Source organism: Triplophysa dalaica, chromosome 7, assembly GCF_015846415.1.
Source record: "Triplophysa dalaica isolate WHDGS20190420 chromosome 7, ASM1584641v1, whole genome shotgun sequence".
NCBI classification, from domain to species: domain Eukaryota; kingdom Metazoa; phylum Chordata; class Actinopteri; order Cypriniformes; family Nemacheilidae; genus Triplophysa; species Triplophysa dalaica.
Window position 1 is genome coordinate 19,239,745 of NC_079548.1, and position 17,474 is coordinate 19,257,218.

Genomic DNA, 17,474 nt, shown 5'->3' on the forward strand with positions numbered 1-17,474 from the left:
TGATATAGTCTTTTTCGTTGTTGTGTTTTATAATTCGACAGTTTTATAAATAATACTTTTACTATTAAGTCTTATAAAGAATTATTTATCAAACCTACATACTAAATAGACAAAGACAGAAAAGGAGACTTTGGGAAACCCCCAAAACAACGCGTAGGCTCCATAACTTACATGTGAGTTTATAAAGTGTCATGGCTCTGCCTACAGTTTTCACATCTGAATCTCATTTCCCATCTGGTTTTATGTTGAAGTCCCTGTCCTGAGAACTGTCAGTTCAAAACAGTTTCCAAGTTATGCATGTGTATAACTCGTTGTTAACTCGCTGTTTACAGAATAAAATATTGATGCATTGGATACTAAACACTGCATACTAAATTCTTGCATGTAACCAAACAGGTTAATCTCTTTAGGTAAACATTAACTTGTGTATTTGTGTTCTTCCAATGAGTGGTTTCATTTGTCTCTTGGCAAGCTGCATTACGCTCTTCAGTGTTACATGGTTGCTATGCCAACATTGTGAGCTCAGAGACATTTTTGGCACACAGAAGTCCCACAGGTCACCAAACATAGGCCCACACAAAATATTTGAGTTACAAGACTTCATTTAAAAAAGTAATAGAGTATGTGTTTCTCTAAAGTACAGCTTGATAAACATGCGAGAACTCCAGCCTCTTGTTTAGGGGGAAACTTAAGACATAAAAGCTTTACCCTAAACTTTGACAGAATATTTTTTCTCTGCATTTGTTTGTTTGACTATTTTCAAACATAATGTACTGTATGTTCATTAAAAGAAACACTTAACACTAAGACACAGTCTTTGTGATAAATATGGTTATTTTGGATGTTCGGTACAATAAAAAGGATAAAAATTAAGGTCTTCTTACAGTTTTGACAAATAATAACAGAAACTGTCAGAAATTGCTTTCAGTTCATTTATAACACTGAAACTGGAAGGTAATGTGAAGTGCATTGAATTGTGGGATACAGTGGTATGCACAGTGTTCTCTACTGCATTTCGTATTTGTCGAATAGGTTTCATGCACACAGTACAGTACATACAGTGATATGTTTAGTTTGATACTATGTTATTCTGAACATAGCATTTGGCAGCTGTCGTGGTGCTATGTTATTACTTTCTATTTATAAAACCTGTGAATAACACATTTCAATACATAGTTTGTGTGTGCTTGTTACTTTTGGACACTTCGTAGTTACAACAACTGATGAAAGATATCCATTTACAGGATCGACAAATGATACAAGGTTTGCACACAGAATTTAAGACACAATTTAATGTCGAGCATTCCAAGCCAGTTTCCATTTGAACAAAACAGCACAAATGTAATAAAAGCACACCGAAAAAATCTGCATGTTTTTTGTATTTAAAGCAAAGTTTTTCTTTCGTGCCGTGCAACATTTCATGAACACAGTCTGACGTAAAAAAGCAATGATTTTATTCATCAAGTTTGCAATGCATGTGCAATGTCCATTAAAAGCAGTTGAACAACTACAGGATGGAAACTAAGATCAGATTATTTAAATGATAAAAATGAATTTCAACTGTGTCAAGTTTAATTTACTAAGCCATGAAATGGACAAGACTTTGAAAATGAACTTTCAATTGTTACATATTTGCGAAGATTATATACAGTGTGTCTGCACACCATTTTACAGTATACTGTAGTAGTTTGCCATGAACACTAGACACCATGATGCAGCATGTATTGAATGCTGTCCATTAATGCATACAGTAATTCGTTACACATCTCTTCATTTTTTTCTTAGTATGACCGACTACACTGACTGACATTCTGTGCACTCTTTATCGTGTAAAAATCTGCTTTCCTCATTCTGTTTCAGTTCTTCTCCATTCTCCTGTAGTGAACAGCTGTATTCCTAGCTTTTCATTAGTCAGAAAACAAGCAAATATACTTAACAATAATCAATTAGTAAACAAAAATATATATTATACAGTACCAAATGTTATTTTACATGCAAACAAATGTCAATGCAGATGTGTGAGTATCTATTATTCACAATATTTATGAAAAAGAAATGGGTTTAGATCCCACATGACGTCAAACGTGACATTTAAGAATATTACATCAATCCATTTCATGTCTGTACAAAGCACACAATACCCTTAAGAAGCTTAATAACATGCAGCTATCTAATGAACAAAGTAATGTTTTTAATGAGTACAATCATGTCCCATGAGTGGACGAGTGGTTTCTTTAAGCAAAGTATTAGTACAAAACTCATCTGTCCTCATCCGCATTACCTCTGAGAGGATTCTAAAGCCAGTCAAATCAAGCCAATAATAACACATTATTAATTTCAAGTTATGTTATCGGTATCCCTGATCAAAACGTACCACTCTGAGGTCACCAAGTCAATCAAATGACATAACTCCGAGATACCGTCTTACACTTGTATATTGTGTAAGATATGATTAATATTGCAAGCACCCCCAGGCCAGATAAAAGAATGGCCCAGAATGTACCACGACCACCTATGAAAGAAAAAATCTGATCAGTAATTTCACAGATTCCTGCTTCTACCTCCTAGCAATACCTTAAATAGTAGTGATCTTGTTATAAACTGTGTGAATCTGAGTTTTTATTTATTTATCTTGTTTATGTTTATGACTGTTAATGCTGATGTAACAGGTCAGCAGGCAAAAGTGAAATACGAAAAATAACCTTTACACTTTAAGTGAGAACAAAACAGAAGTAAACTGACAAACCTGTGACTCTCTAGTCAAGTCTACACTCTAGGGTGTGTTCATATATTCCATGTTTGGTTATGTATTTAGCATTATTTTGAATGTCCGGTAAGTTACGTTTTAATACATAAGTCATAAAAGCTGTCCAATCACGTACACGTAAGCTGTTAGGTTCGATATCTTTAGGTTCGCTGTTAAAATGCCAGACTGAACGCTAAGCAAACCAGAAGTACATTTTTTTTTCCATTTTTGGTTCAGACCAAAAGAGCCAAACTAGAAATATGAACGCACCATTAAAAATAAAAGTCCTTAAAATGTTCTTCACAGCAATGCCGTATAAGAAACATTTTGGGTTACAGAAAGAACCATTTAGTCAAAGGTTCTTTAAAGAATCATCTCCTTCTCACTTTTTATATCAGATGTTAAAGCTTTTTTATGGAACCAAAAAAAACCTTTTGAAGCCCCTTTTATTTAAGAGTGTATGTGCAAGACAAGTAATCAATGATTGAAGATAAAGATTATTGAGTTACTCTTTCACAACTTACCTGTTCTTCTGACGGTGAACACTTTACTAGATTCTCCTAGAAGGTTTTTGGCAGTGCACGTGTAGTTTCCTGGACTCAATGTAGATGATGAGAGCACTGATGAGGTTCTCGTCTCTTTCAGATGTTCAGAGTTCCAGCTGTAGGTAGCAGCCGGGTTTGCTGCCACTGTACAATTCAGACTGACCTCTTCACCGTTTGTGTTGATGATGTCATGGAACAGCTTGTGTTCTGGTAGATCTGAGAAAGGCAGAAGTAAAACCTCTGAGCAAACAAGCAACAAGTTTGTAGCAGGCGCTTTATTAGAAGCTGTTCACAACATATAAATAAACATCTGTTAAATGTTATAGATCATGTGAGGGTGTATCTGAACGCATTAACAGAAAAGTTATTTCACAAAACTCTGTCATTAAATGTTTTGTCTTTTATAGGTAACAATGCAAAGATTTATCCCAGAACCTCTCTAACTGAGGTACACAAACCCCCAGTGGTACCGTTTTGCTTTTAACACAGAAATATCGAATGAATCACTCAGGTCTGAAGCATTACTAACCAGTCACAGACTTTCATGCTCATCCTCACTTTCACAGGTGTATTCATGTGTTTAAATTGGATGTAATATTTGTATTAAAAGACAAATAATCTGTTCTTACTCACATTTATACTACTCAAATTATTTTAAATATTGTTAACTTATCTCAGTGAATATGTAACCGTGTATTTATCCATACACACCTGTCATAAAAGAATACTAAATTAACATGCCCTCCACAGGGTACTACTAGTTAAAATGTAATGCATTCAATCTTTCTTAAAAAAGCAACCTTTTATATGAAAAAAAGAGGAGACGTACAATGTACTGTGAGCTGAGTTTTTGATGTCACTGTTGGAGGAGGTTGAGGTCCTTCTGCTCCCAGTTCCAGCTCTGCTTCACATCTGTACTGAACTCCATCATCACTTCTGTCTGCAGTGATCTGAAGTATAGATGTTTTATTCACTGGTGTCTTGATGGGATCTGTGAAGGTCTCATTATGCATCAGAGTTTCTCCTTTATACCATTTCACAATGAGATTCTGAACAGGAGCCACATTCACAACATCACACTGAAGTTTATATGTGAAGCCTTCAGTCATCGGTCCTGTGTGATCAACTGTGTTGATGGATACGCTATCTGGAGTCTCTGTGAAGCAAGATTTGAACCACAAGTCATGTAGATATTATATTCTGAGAATTAAATCCCATTATGAACAATGACTAGAAAACTTACTGTAAATAGTGATATGAAGATCTCTTTCACATTGTGATCTGGCATAGTTCATATAGCAGACTGCTGTTATGTCCCATCGTGTCAGGCTCGGCACTCTCCAGGTGATCAGATTCTGGCCTGTCTTCTTGGGCACTGATCCCACACTGGCTTCCCACCCTATCCCATTATGTGTGATATTAGTGCTACAGTTCACTGAAACAGAGCTGCCGTACTTCACAACAGCTCGCTGTGGTTTGAGCTCAACAGGACATTCAGCATTTGTACCTGTTAAACACAGTGAACTGTAAGAAATTGCTTCAATGTCAATATAACCAAATAAAAATGTGTCATTACTCTTCCATCATGTCAAACACATAGTTTATAGTGATCATGTTTTTCAAGCTCCTAATGTGACACATTATTTAATCATTATTAAAGTATTAAAGTAGTCATTGTAAGAAAAAAAGCTGGAATCTTCTGACAATTTTGTCTTTTTTTGTTTTAGATGAAGAAAACAGTACGAGTTTGGTCGAGTTCATAATAAAAGCACTATTAAGTTTGCGTAGACCATTAACCTAATGTAAGCTATAAAACAATCATTTACATGACAGACAGACAGGCTGTTGAAGTTTACACCAAACTGATCTGTTGATACAGTTTTACTAACTTGACGTAGCAAGTTTGTGACTATAAAACAAACCTTTACTAACGTTACATTCCCATCGTTTCAGCGCACAAATACATTACATTACAAAGCGTAGCGTAGCGAACCTACATTATCTACGATATCTATAGTGAACTAACATATTTCATAAACATATTATCAGTTCGTTACATTTGAACGCTAAACGAAAAAGAAAGTAAAGAACACGTGGTCCAAAAACAATTGGGCTATGAATCAACGCGTTACGGATCAAATAGTACGTAAATCTGTCTCGGAGAACAGCAATGTTTGTGCTCGTGTTTACCAACCTGTAAGAGTCACTAACAGTAAAACTGCCGAGAGATAAGAAAGTCCATAAAAACGAAGAGGCATGTTGTATGTGTTCAGGTAAAAGACGAGCAGACAAAAGTGTCAGCGTAAGTGCACGCAAGTCCCGTCGGAAGTGTGACTCCTCACGCAAAACAAAAAACCGCACCCATCCCTAAACTGGGAAGAGATTTTCAAAGGATACTGATCCACTTTTAAACATGAGAGGATATTTAGGTCGAGCAAAGCAAGCGCAGAAAGATAAAGAAAACAGTAAACAAACAATGACTAGAGATTGTTGATATATTTATGGTTGTCGATTATTTTTATGTCTTTCAGATTTGTTTCACAGATCTGACTTAGCAACGGATCTGACGGTAAAGTGACGCATTATTAAAGGGGATGTGATGTTACAGTAAAAGCTCATACAGCTCCTACAGTCTTCAGCAGGTTTGAACATGACTTGTTTTGCCAGGGAAAAAACCCCAGTCATTCAGCTTGAATGAGGGATGAGTCTTTAATCTAGAAGGTTTTAATGTTTCTGTAATTCACTAAAACCTTCCAGAACATTGTAATGATCATTATTCTGTTCGAATCATACAGGACTTCATATGAAGAGTTTATTATAACTTCATTTCAAAATGGATTTTTTTGTGTTTTACTGTGTTTGTAACCTTTATTTTGATGTTTACCTTTTACATATACGTTTCTTCAAACATAAATGTGTTATTGTAAAAAAATAATCAAGGAAAGCAAAAAGTATCAAAGAAAAAAAGGAAGACAAGTGAGTTTGTTTAACGTAATATTGTTGTGTACTTGTTTACTGTATTTCACATAACTGTAAGATTATTCTGTTTGATGTTTTTTTCTTTTCGCAGTGTGAGTGATAGTGAGAGATTCTCATGGAGGCCCCAGGAAGCAAGAGACACAGACACAAGTGTACAATGTATGAATCTTACTTTCTTTATTTCCTCAAAGGACTTGCAGACTATGCAGTGTGCAGCAAGCGGCCCACCCCTTGACCAATCAGGTACTGTATATATGTATACATGACCTTATATAGAACAGAGTATGGTTATAGTGGAGGTTATCAGGAACTAGTCAAGCACAATAATACCCTTCTATAGAAGCGAACACTAGCTGCCAGTCGAACATATGCAAGCACACTTTAACCCTTATGGGGTTTCCATTAGTTGATGCAAATATTATGATATAAGCCTGCGTTCCAACTGGGATATATCGCCCTCTGAAGGGTCCTTCGGAGTAACAACCATCATGGCCGCCATACTGAAGGGTCTTTCCAAAGCGAAGTGCTCATGACAGGGCACTTGAAAGGGCCCTTCAGAATGAAGCACTTCAAAGGGTACAACTGATGGTCACTTCGGGCTCCTGTGATCCTTCGCACAGATTCGTTACTTGGTGGCGCCGATTCCTTATGGGTGTGGGATGATGCAGAAGGGAATTTCAGGAAACAGTTGTTTGGTCCCCTACACCGTTTAACCCTTCAAAGCTCTCACTCCGGAGGGCACATTTACATTTATTAATTTAGCAGACGCTTTTATCCAAAATCGAAGGGCATAGGGCATAGGGATGACCCTTCGAAATGGAACGCAGGGACACTCTCTTTGACACAAGACAGACCAGGTTTTCAGAACAACAGAAGTTGTTCAATGGTCCTGAGAAATGAGAAAATGTATCAGTAGACTTTTTATTTTTTGTTAAACAAATGTATGCTGTTTTCAATATTTGTTTTTTTTCCTCCAACAAATTAATTTATATATTATGTGATGTTTGATTTGTATCTGGTTATTTGGTAAGATTATACAATACAGTAAAAATATAGATGTTCAATAAGTTTTAACAGTAATACAGTCCTTGAGCCATAAAACTGGCACACTCATTTTACACACAGCTTCTCTTTACAGACATACAGGAATTCATCAAAACATGATGTCACAGGTAAGGCACAAGTCCTCATTTCCAAACTTTGACGTCTTCACAGTCTGTGCATATTTCTAACCTTAAAAGCACCAATTTTTCTGGAGGACAACTATGTATGTAGTATGTACATAACATGTATTTAGTGTTTATCAATACTCAATTCAGCATATTTTTTTTTTAAATGACCAATGTGCCTGAGACTCAATTCAAAAGAATACTTTGTTTATGCAATATACAAAAACCTATAAACGCTTGAAAGTGTGTGATTCTAACCCTTATTTCAGTGAACAAAGCATTTATGACTCAATCAAGAATCACCTTATGGCTGATAAATGTCCACAATTAAAGATTCTTGATTAAATGCTGAATTAAGGACAGGTTAATTCCTATAAAACATCTATTCTGGCAAATTGCATTGACTCAACAAAAGATGTTGAGAAAGATACTGAAAAATGTAAAAAGTTTTTTTTTGGAAACAGTGTCACACTGTAATGAAAATGAGTCTGAAAGTAAAGTTACTGGAACATAGCTGCTTAAAAGAAACCAGCCACTGAGCAGGAACCCACAGTCCTCCAGTGTAAAAAAACTTTGTCCATCTCCTCTTGCTAAATGGTTTCAGTTTGAGATGACTAAGGATAAGCAAGGATATCGCTCTGAGAGAGTTTCTTCATGTGGAGAGGGTTGTCTTTGCCATTCTGTGCTATGTTTCCATTTTGTGGACTTGGCTTGGCATCTTTCAGGCTATAATGTCCCATCTTGGCTGTTTTGTAGTATATGGAGTAGATGAAGACAAAGATAACTGAGATGATCGCCACTGTGATAGCAACAAGGCCTGCGATCAAAGGCAGATAGTCCTCTGTGTCCAAAGAAACAAAAACAAAAAAACATGTTGCAAGCAAACAAATTAAATGATTTGTAATCCAAATGTAAATTAAAAAACATACAACACACTGACTCCATTCCAAGATGTTTATAGCAATGAAAGAAACAGACAAAAAACAGGGATACCTGTTGGGACAACTGTTATATTTCGGCTGGTGGAGCCAACAGAATTGATTGCGGTGCAGACGGGATTCTGGGATATTAGCTCTGTTATTGTGAGATTTCCACCATTAACTGCAGAATTGGTGCGGCTCCAGCTGACCGTTGGTTTTGGGTTACCCTCTGCTTCACACACAAGCACCAAAGGATAGCCTCGAAACACAGGCACTTTAATGGGAAGATTGGTCCCATTGATGGTTGGTTTAACTTGAAAAGATATAGGAAACACACAGGGTTATGCTAGGTTTGATGATGATGTTAGCAGCAAAACGAATATCAAACCAGTATACCAAGTTTACATCTGTTTGTCTCACAAAAAATGAAAAAATAATAAAAATATCATTGATTAACTTAATTCCCAAGCACTATAGACCACCCTTAAAGTTAAAAAGCAGAGAGGAATAATGTCAGATCCCGCTGGCATTTCCTCCCGTTCTGTCAAACTCGTATGTGTACTCAGTGGCAATGTTAATATAGTTTACTTACTATAAAACTATTAAACAATTCTGTTAACTGAAATCAAAGACGGTCAAAGATTTTAAGATGGTTTCTGGTCTAGTTAACTATGATTAGCATGACATCAAAATAAAGTGTAAGAGTGTAAAATAAAAATCAATCAATTCACTTACAAAATACTTGTATGCTGATGTGTTTTGATGATGCTGATCCTACGTTAAGCTCTGCTTCACATCTGTACTGGGCTCCATCGTCTGTTCTGTTTGGCACGATAGTGAGTTCAGGAGTCTTTCTGATGCCAATGAGAGTTTCTTGATGGACCAGACTCTGATCTTTGTACCATTTTACACTCGTAGCCTCAACCTCAGTAGGAATGTGACATTGGAGCCTGTACTGATGGAACTCAATCATTGGTCTATTGGGATTTACAGTAGTGATGGATACATCTGAAAGATGTCAAGAATATATACAACAGTTTTAATTCTTCTTAATTAACGCATATTGACATTTCGGTAAACGCCTGTTTTCAATGGAATTTTTATGTATGCATTAATTAGTTTGTATAACATTGAAGTTTACATCTTTTTGTCTCACAAAACATGAAAAAATAATAAAAACATCATTGATAAACTGAATTCCCAAGCACTACAGACCACCCTTAAAGTTAAAAAGCAGAGAGGAATAATGTCTGATCCCGCTGGCCTTTCCTCCCATTCTGTCAAACTCATATGTGTACTCAGTGGCAATGTTAATATAGTTTACTTACAATAAGTCTATTAGACAATTCTATTAACTGAAATCAAAGACGGTCAAAATATTTTTTTGACACCAAAATAAAGATGACTTGAAAATAGAAATCATCAATTCACTTACAAAATACTTGAATGCTGATGTGTTTTGATGATGCTGGTTCTACGTTCAGCTCTGCTTCACATCTGTACTGGGCTCCATCGTCTGTTCTGTTTGGCACGATAGTGAGTTCAGGAGTCTTTCTGATGCCAATGAGATTTTCTTGATGGACCAGACTCTGATCTTTGTACCATTTTACACTCGTAGCCTCAACCACATTAGGAATGTGACATTGGAGCCTGTACTGATGGGACTCAATCACTGGTCCACTATGATTCAGACTGATGGAAATATCTGAAAGACATTAAAAATAAAAGCAACAGTTACATCACCACAGTGATTTGCAACAACATTCATTCATCCTCTTGTCGTTCAAAACCTATGACTTTCTTCTGTGGAAAAAAATATTTTTTTGCTGTTTGAGAGGAATGCTCCACCCAGAGTGTCAACTGAGGTGAGACTGAGGCATGGGTGGAGGAAGAATGCTGCGAATTGGATGGATATATATATACAGACACTTTCTTCCGCTGAACCTTGCTGATTTACATGTGTACTTATGTCACGAGGTGCCAATGTTGTTTGTTTATCAAAGTTTAAAAAATAACTTATTAAGTCATACAGCAAACTACTGTAACACAACAAATTGTAACACGTATGCTTTCAGCAAAACATTTATGTATTAATGTGGTGGTTAGTTTTAGGGATGCACGATAAATTATCGGCCATATCGCCGATAGATGGTCATTTTTAATGTTATCGGCCGATAATAAAATGTATACCAATATATTAAAGCCGATAAATCTAAAATTATTTCCTCTGGTTAAACTACTTGATCTGCACGCAGCTCGCAGTTAAATTACATTACAGTACTGTCTTTCTGTCATGAACATTCACTTACGGCTACTATCAAAACGTTGTTGATGTAGGTACAGTATTTGGATACAGTATTTATAAATGTGCAAATTATAGGAACAAAACCATATTGTTTGAATAAGACTGCTGTCTGAATGCTTTCTTTCTTGAGACTTGTTAGACATGTGGCTATTGTAAACAATTATCGGGAAACACATTATAATTTGTTTATTAAATATACCAGAAAAGGTCAAAGAATCATTAATTAGTATAAAGTAGGTTTGGTACATGATTTTCCGGGGAAAAGGATACTGGTTTCCTCGTTTTCCCGCTGTGAATGTTTCCAAATAAAAATAGTTGTCCGACTTTTGCCTTTTGTTTAAGTCTAAGGGAATTTTTATTAATTTTAGATTTTGTATATCGTCAACATATCAGATATCGGCTTCCACTGTTAAATAATTATCGGTTATCGGCCAAAATTTACATAAGGCTGTAGTTACTTGAATTCAAATTTTCTCTCACACCACATGTTGTGTCCACGAGCAAAATAACAACATCATTTGTATTTTAGTGCATCTTTTAAGCGCCCACGTATCGACGCATCTCCGTCTCTTGTCTCTTTATTTATTGTACTCCACACCGCAGAGATAAATGTCAAATCCCGCTGGCCTTTCCTCCAATTTGGAAAAATTGTTCACTTCCTGTTTTGTGTGGTCAGCAGGGAACTCGAGGAGTTCACTGTACAATTCTGTCTATACACTTCGAAGATACATTCATTTATATTTCAAACACAGCTGGTTCAAAATCACTTTATAACAAGTTGATGTAGCACAGAAGACGAGATGGCAACATGAACTTATCTGCAACATTTCTTTCAATATCACGCCTAACGTTACAGTGTCAACATCAGGGAACTAGAGGAACGCGCACATAACACATCGATAGTCTCGTTAGCCAGAAGCGATTACTTTAAATGTTGCTGTTTATACACTGAAAGAACTACTTTACCGGTTATTTTTGTATATATGCTGACTGCTGTTTTGTCGCTGTGTTGGCTGTGGTTAGAAAGCTCAAACATCCTGTGAATGTTTACAAATGCGATCCTTTTTTTACACAATTATTGACGACGTTATTCGATCTCTATGATGTCTAACGTTACGTTGAACGCTCTAGTCGAGTCGAAGCGCAAATAGCGCAAAATATAGCGCTTATTGCTCTATCCTGAGCCTTTCTTTAAACGTCCTACCATCCAGCGCGAGCAGCTGCCACATCAGATCCAAAATCAGACATGTCGGGAGCATCCGATCGAGCCGAAGCGTCATTTTCGACACCGTTTCTAACAAGCTAACACTGCTTATGTGTGTCGACTGGCACTGAAAGTAACGTGGAGATCATGTCGCCTCAGACCCTTCATTTCTCACAGGAAAGCACTGCCCAGTCTGCTGCCCTCGCCTTGCTGCATGGATGATTTCAGAGGAAACAGCCCTACCCCCAATGATATAACTTCAAAAAACTACTCTTTACTGATCATTCTCAAAACATCCTGTAGCTCAGATATATCTGAGGGCTGGTTTGTAGAAAACGAATTGTTTGAATATCCTCCACAAAACACTAGTTAGCTGTCACCGAATGACACAAACGGGTTCCCTTCAAGCACTGATCCTGAGGAACCAACGTATGTCTGTGCTGTCTGTGTAGACACAAAATATGTGCGTTTGACCAAAAAACGTTATATATATATATATATATATATATATATATATATATATATATAAACACGATTTCAAATAACATAAAGTGGTGAAATAATATAAATCCCTGCAGCCAATAAGTCAAAAGCACTTTTTTGTTGACATAAATGTTTCTTTTTGCAACCAAACTCATAACTTGTGTTTGGAACGATTTATTTTATCTTGAATGTTTTTGAGAAGTCATGATATCCATCTCTGTGAGCATCTGCCTAATTTCAGCTGCCGTTGTTTTTTTTTGTTTATGCTTTGTTTTACAGAAACACTGTAAAGATTCATTGGCCGCTGATGTCAACAAAAAGCATTTTCTCTCCGTTTTATCAATTTATAAATTAACGTTTATTTATATAGTTAGCCATCCTACCAATGCGCATTTATATGGTTACTTGGTGAATATTATTCACATAAGCATTATTGGCACTGAACTCTATCAAAACCGATCACCAATCTATTTTTGGGTCTTACAGCAATAGGTGTGGATTACAATGGGCCATAAAGTCAGTTTAGATATCATTAATAGCACACATTACTTTGAATATCAAGCAAGCTTTGGTACAAAGAAATTCTGTCTTGAATTCAGTATGCTACAGGTGAAGCGCTCCAGTTGCTCATAGAGCTGAATGGGGCATTCATGGCTGGTTCTCCTGCAACACACTGAACAATGGGGTGTGGTTTATAACCAAGCAAGGTAGGATCAAATAACCACTTAAATATTCTTATACTTGACCAGCAAAAATTATATACTATTGGTTTAAGGTAGGCCTAAAAAAATCAAATATTTAAAATTTGAGAAATGTTTACAAAATGTACTGTAATGATATAAGGGGTAGTTGTGTAGATCTGGGGTATAAAAATAAAATAATAAAAATATAAGATTAAATAATAAATCATGAAAGCATGACTTTTTACTACTTAACATAAACATATTTGTAAAATCTAGTAGCCCCTATACATTTGTTTAGTAATCATGCTTGTCTTAATAATAAAAACAAAACAAGATATTAGATCCTGGAGCCTCTAGGAAGAGAAATCAGAACGACTTCAATCATCCCTGTTTTACTTTCTGTTTAAAATTCAGATGTAATTTATTAATACAAATCATAAAAATATAGCGATTTTAACTTTCCAACTTATAATGTATTTTAAAAAATTTATTAACAAACTGTTTTTTGTAATAGACAACATTTGTATGGAAAATTACATCACAACAGTGAAATTTACAGCAAATTGATGCACAAGCTCTTTAAAATAAAGGTGCAAAAAGCGATGCCACAGAAAAACAATGTTTGTTCCTTAAAGAACCTTTCAGTCAAAGGTCTTCAAAATATCCATTTCTCTCTAAATGTTCTTTGTAGTGAGCAAGGGTGCTATTGACTATTGTTCCCTACAAAGAACCTTTAGAGCAATATAAACGTTTTTGAAAGTGAAAAGTGAAAGTTAAAGGTCCTCAATGAAACCATCAAGAGGATTTATTACTATAAACCTCACATTTGGTGTTTTTCTCAATGTACAGCTACAATAAATGTACTCAGCTATCAAATGTCCAGATAAATATTCAGAATGATTAATGTGCCTGAGTAAACCTATAACCTGTACTTTTTTTACAGCAGCGTCAAGTTAGTGTCAGTCCCACAATAATCAGTAGCTGGATGCGAGAGTAAAATGAATAGATCAGTGCTCTGTATATCCTCTCTACTTTTCCTGATCTCTCTGTGGGTAATGGAAAAACATACAGAAAAAAAAAGTAAAGACACCGCTCTGAAAGTTTCCTCACAGTCACTGTGCTGTGTGTCCTCTTATGCAATTTCGACATATTGTAGCATTCCTCAGGTTATACTGGCCCATCCTGGCATTTGTGCAGTAGGTGTAGGCCAAGATGGAGATGAAAAAGATGAACACCACTATGCCAACTACAATGCATACTATGAGCAGGTAATTATCTGTGTCAAAAGAAACACAATATACAAGTGAATCAGTCAATTGCAGCTGTTAGGAATGTAACCTGAATGAAGCCAGCTTAAGAACTACAGCATATTCAAGCAAGCAGAAGGTGGTCTTCTCTTTTGTGAAAGTAAAACTACTCTTATATTTCATTACCAGGCATACAAAGCTTATCAATCTGTTGATGTCTATTCTGCTTTACAAGGCTAAGATCGAAACAAACTAATATATATTTCTGAAATCCAGCCAACACTGGTGATGCAACCAAACAGCTCTCAATAAAGAGACAAATAACATCTAACTGAAGAGTTCACACATCCTCTGAGTCTTGACATGAAGCAAGACAAGCCTCAACAAACCATCGTCCGAACGCTCACTGTAATCACACAGAGGCTGTGCTTTCTGATGCTTGTGACTATACCAGAGTCAGACTGAAACTGAAATTAAAACAGTACTTTCAGCATCACTGCATAAAAGTGAAACTGAAATTAAAACAGTACTTTCAGCATCACTGCATGCATAAAAGTGAAACTGAAATTAAAACAGTACTTTCAGCATCACTGCATAAAAGTGAAACAAAAATTCAATGACTGTTGTCTCATTATTATTTCTAAACAAACTCAAGCAGATGAAACCACAATAATCAAATAAACATGGTAGATGACAAATAGTTACAAAATGCATAGTTACCGTGTATGACCAAGTTTACTTGTCTTGTAGTCGTGTCAACAGAGTTGCTTGCAGAGCACGTGTAAAAATCATCATTCTCAAATTCGTTTACAGTAAGATTTCCATCTGGTGTTTCCAGTCTAATGCCGTTACTTTTGCTCCAGCTGATTTCTGGTTTAGGTTTACCCTCCGCTTCACAAACAAGCACCTTAGGATACCCTCGAAACACACCCAATGTGGAGGGCAGTTTGGTTTCATTGATGATTGGCTTAACTGTAGGAAAAGTCAGAAAAAAAGCTTAGGGAAAGTGACAGCTTACAAAATATATTTCTATCCAGTGTTTCATTTTTTTGTTGACTTTATACATAAAATTGTAGGAGGTAAATAAAAACATGAGTGATTCAAATCCTAAATCACAAATGAAGGTTCGATCGGGAGTTTCAAAGGGGCCAGAAGATGCTAATTGGCAACAAGATTTAAAGTAAAAAGACATAATATTTACTGTGATGAAAGATGAAAGTTGCCACAGTACATTTGAATTGAAAATGTTCTTTTAAGGTTTATACATGCAACGTTACTCTGGGCCAATTGTTGTCAAAATGTTGTCATTTTAACCTATTACTTAAAAACTAGTTATTATTAGTCTAAAATATCTATTTACAAAATATATATAAGTGGATGAATATGAATTTTAGGAAAGAGGTCCCTCACAAAAGGTTGATCATATTTCGGGATCTTTGGCTTCTGATTTAGATTTCTTTTCCACAGTAAGTTCCTCTTTTACTTTCTAACAACGGTTGCATAGTGAAGGAAAATTCTAGAAAAGTAAAAAAAAACTTCAACAAAAATCGGGACTAATTAAGGGTATCTGATGCTTATGACCAAACATAGTAGGACCTCAATGGTGTCTCCATGACAGGAGGTAAAATAAAAATCTATGAATTAATTCACTTACAGTATACAGTGATGTTAATATGTTCTGATGTCACTGTTGAAGGAGGTTGAGGTCCTTCTGCTCCCAGTTCCAGCTCTGCTTCACATCTGTACTGAACTCCATCATCACTTCTGTCTGGAGTGATCTGAAGTATAGATGTTTTATTCACTGGTGTCTTGATGGGGTCTGTGAAGGTCTCATTATGCATCAGAGTTTCTCCTTTATACCATTTCACAATGAGATTCTGAACTGGAGCCACATTCGCAACATCACACTGAAGTTTATATCTGGAGCCTTCAATCATCGGTCCTGTGTGATCAACTGTGTTGATGGATACGCTATCTGGAGTCTCTGTGAAGCAAGATTTGAACCACAAGTCATGTAGATATTATATTCTGAGAATAAAAATCCCATTAATAACAACAAAAAGAAAACTTACTGTAAATAGTGATAGGAAGATTAATTATACATTGTTTACTGTCATAGTTCAAAAAGCACATAGCTGTCATGTCCCATCGTGTCAGGCTTGCCACTCTCCAGGTGATCAGATTCCGGTCTGTCTTTTTGGACACTGATCCCACACTGGCTTCCCATCCTATCCCATTGTGTGTGATATTAGTGCTACAGTTCACTGAAACAGAGCTGCCGTACTTCACAACAACTCGCTGTGGGTTGAGCTCAACAGGACATTCAGCATTCGTACCTGCTAAATATAGAAGACTATAATATAAGACTTGTTTAGCGCCCTCATAGGGTATTTACAATAGAACATATTCCTTCATAGGTTTAATGCTTCAAATACCATGTCAACAGTTTACTATAAAACAGGAAAGAGTAACGGAAATAACACTAATTACACTAAAGACACAAATAACCGGTTGTTACAACTAACAAAAAAGTCCATCAATGGTAGTAGGTAGATGTACATGTTGGATAAAACATATATTATGATAAAGTTAGTACGTTGTAAATGAAAAATAATAACGATCATATATACAGTATATCAATCAATGTAAAAATTGAAATGTAGGAAAGCAGTTAAAAACTAACCTGCGATTAGCGAAACCCACAATAAGTAATGAAGGTTCATAAAGGATCGACACAACGTTGCTGTTGCTTTAAACATTTGACGTATTTCGTTAATCCGAAATGAAGCGTCGAGAATCAGTGCTCGGTTCTGCATTGTAAAATCCCGTTAGACGGTCGTTGTGGTTTGTTGAACACTCCTCTCAGATCTGCGTTATTCACTCAGTGGGAGTGAGAAAAAGTGAGAGTGACCACTCGTCCGGCCCCTCTGACCCTGATCTGAACACTACTGGAATGTCCCACATTATTCACTACATCTGCAAACACACATTTCTTCCGAACATCACTTCCAGTTATAGGTTCGTGCACGCATACACGCACGCGCACATATAACGCGTTAGGTTAGGTCATATTGGAAATTACCGTGTTTTCCCTAAAAGAGGAAACATAAATGAAGTCAAGATGCGAACTGTTGTCACATTAATATTGGAAAAGGCGTCACATTTGTTTCATGTTCATGTAAGTTTGTTTTTT

General features: G+C 36.1%; 1 protein-coding gene across 1 annotated transcript; it reads right to left on the minus strand.

The window, feature by feature from the left end:
• Positions 1 to 1,437: 1,437 nt before the first annotated feature.
• Positions 1,438 to 17,268, minus strand: icam3 (intercellular adhesion molecule 3). Its single transcript, XM_056752300.1, has 14 exons — positions 16,965 to 17,268; positions 16,354 to 16,620; positions 15,936 to 16,265; positions 15,002 to 15,253; positions 9,795 to 10,064; positions 9,095 to 9,367; positions 8,433 to 8,672; positions 8,055 to 8,280; positions 7,743 to 7,749; positions 5,486 to 5,588; positions 4,535 to 4,798; positions 4,121 to 4,447; positions 3,271 to 3,507; positions 1,438 to 2,512 (listed from the first exon to the last, which is right to left on the minus strand). The coding sequence occupies exons 1-14, from the start codon at positions 17,095 to 17,097 to the stop codon at positions 2,397 to 2,399; spliced, it is 3,045 nt and encodes a 1,014-aa protein (XP_056608278.1). The 5' UTR covers positions 17,098 to 17,268; the 3' UTR covers positions 1,438 to 2,396.
• Positions 17,269 to 17,474: the final 206 nt, after the last annotated feature.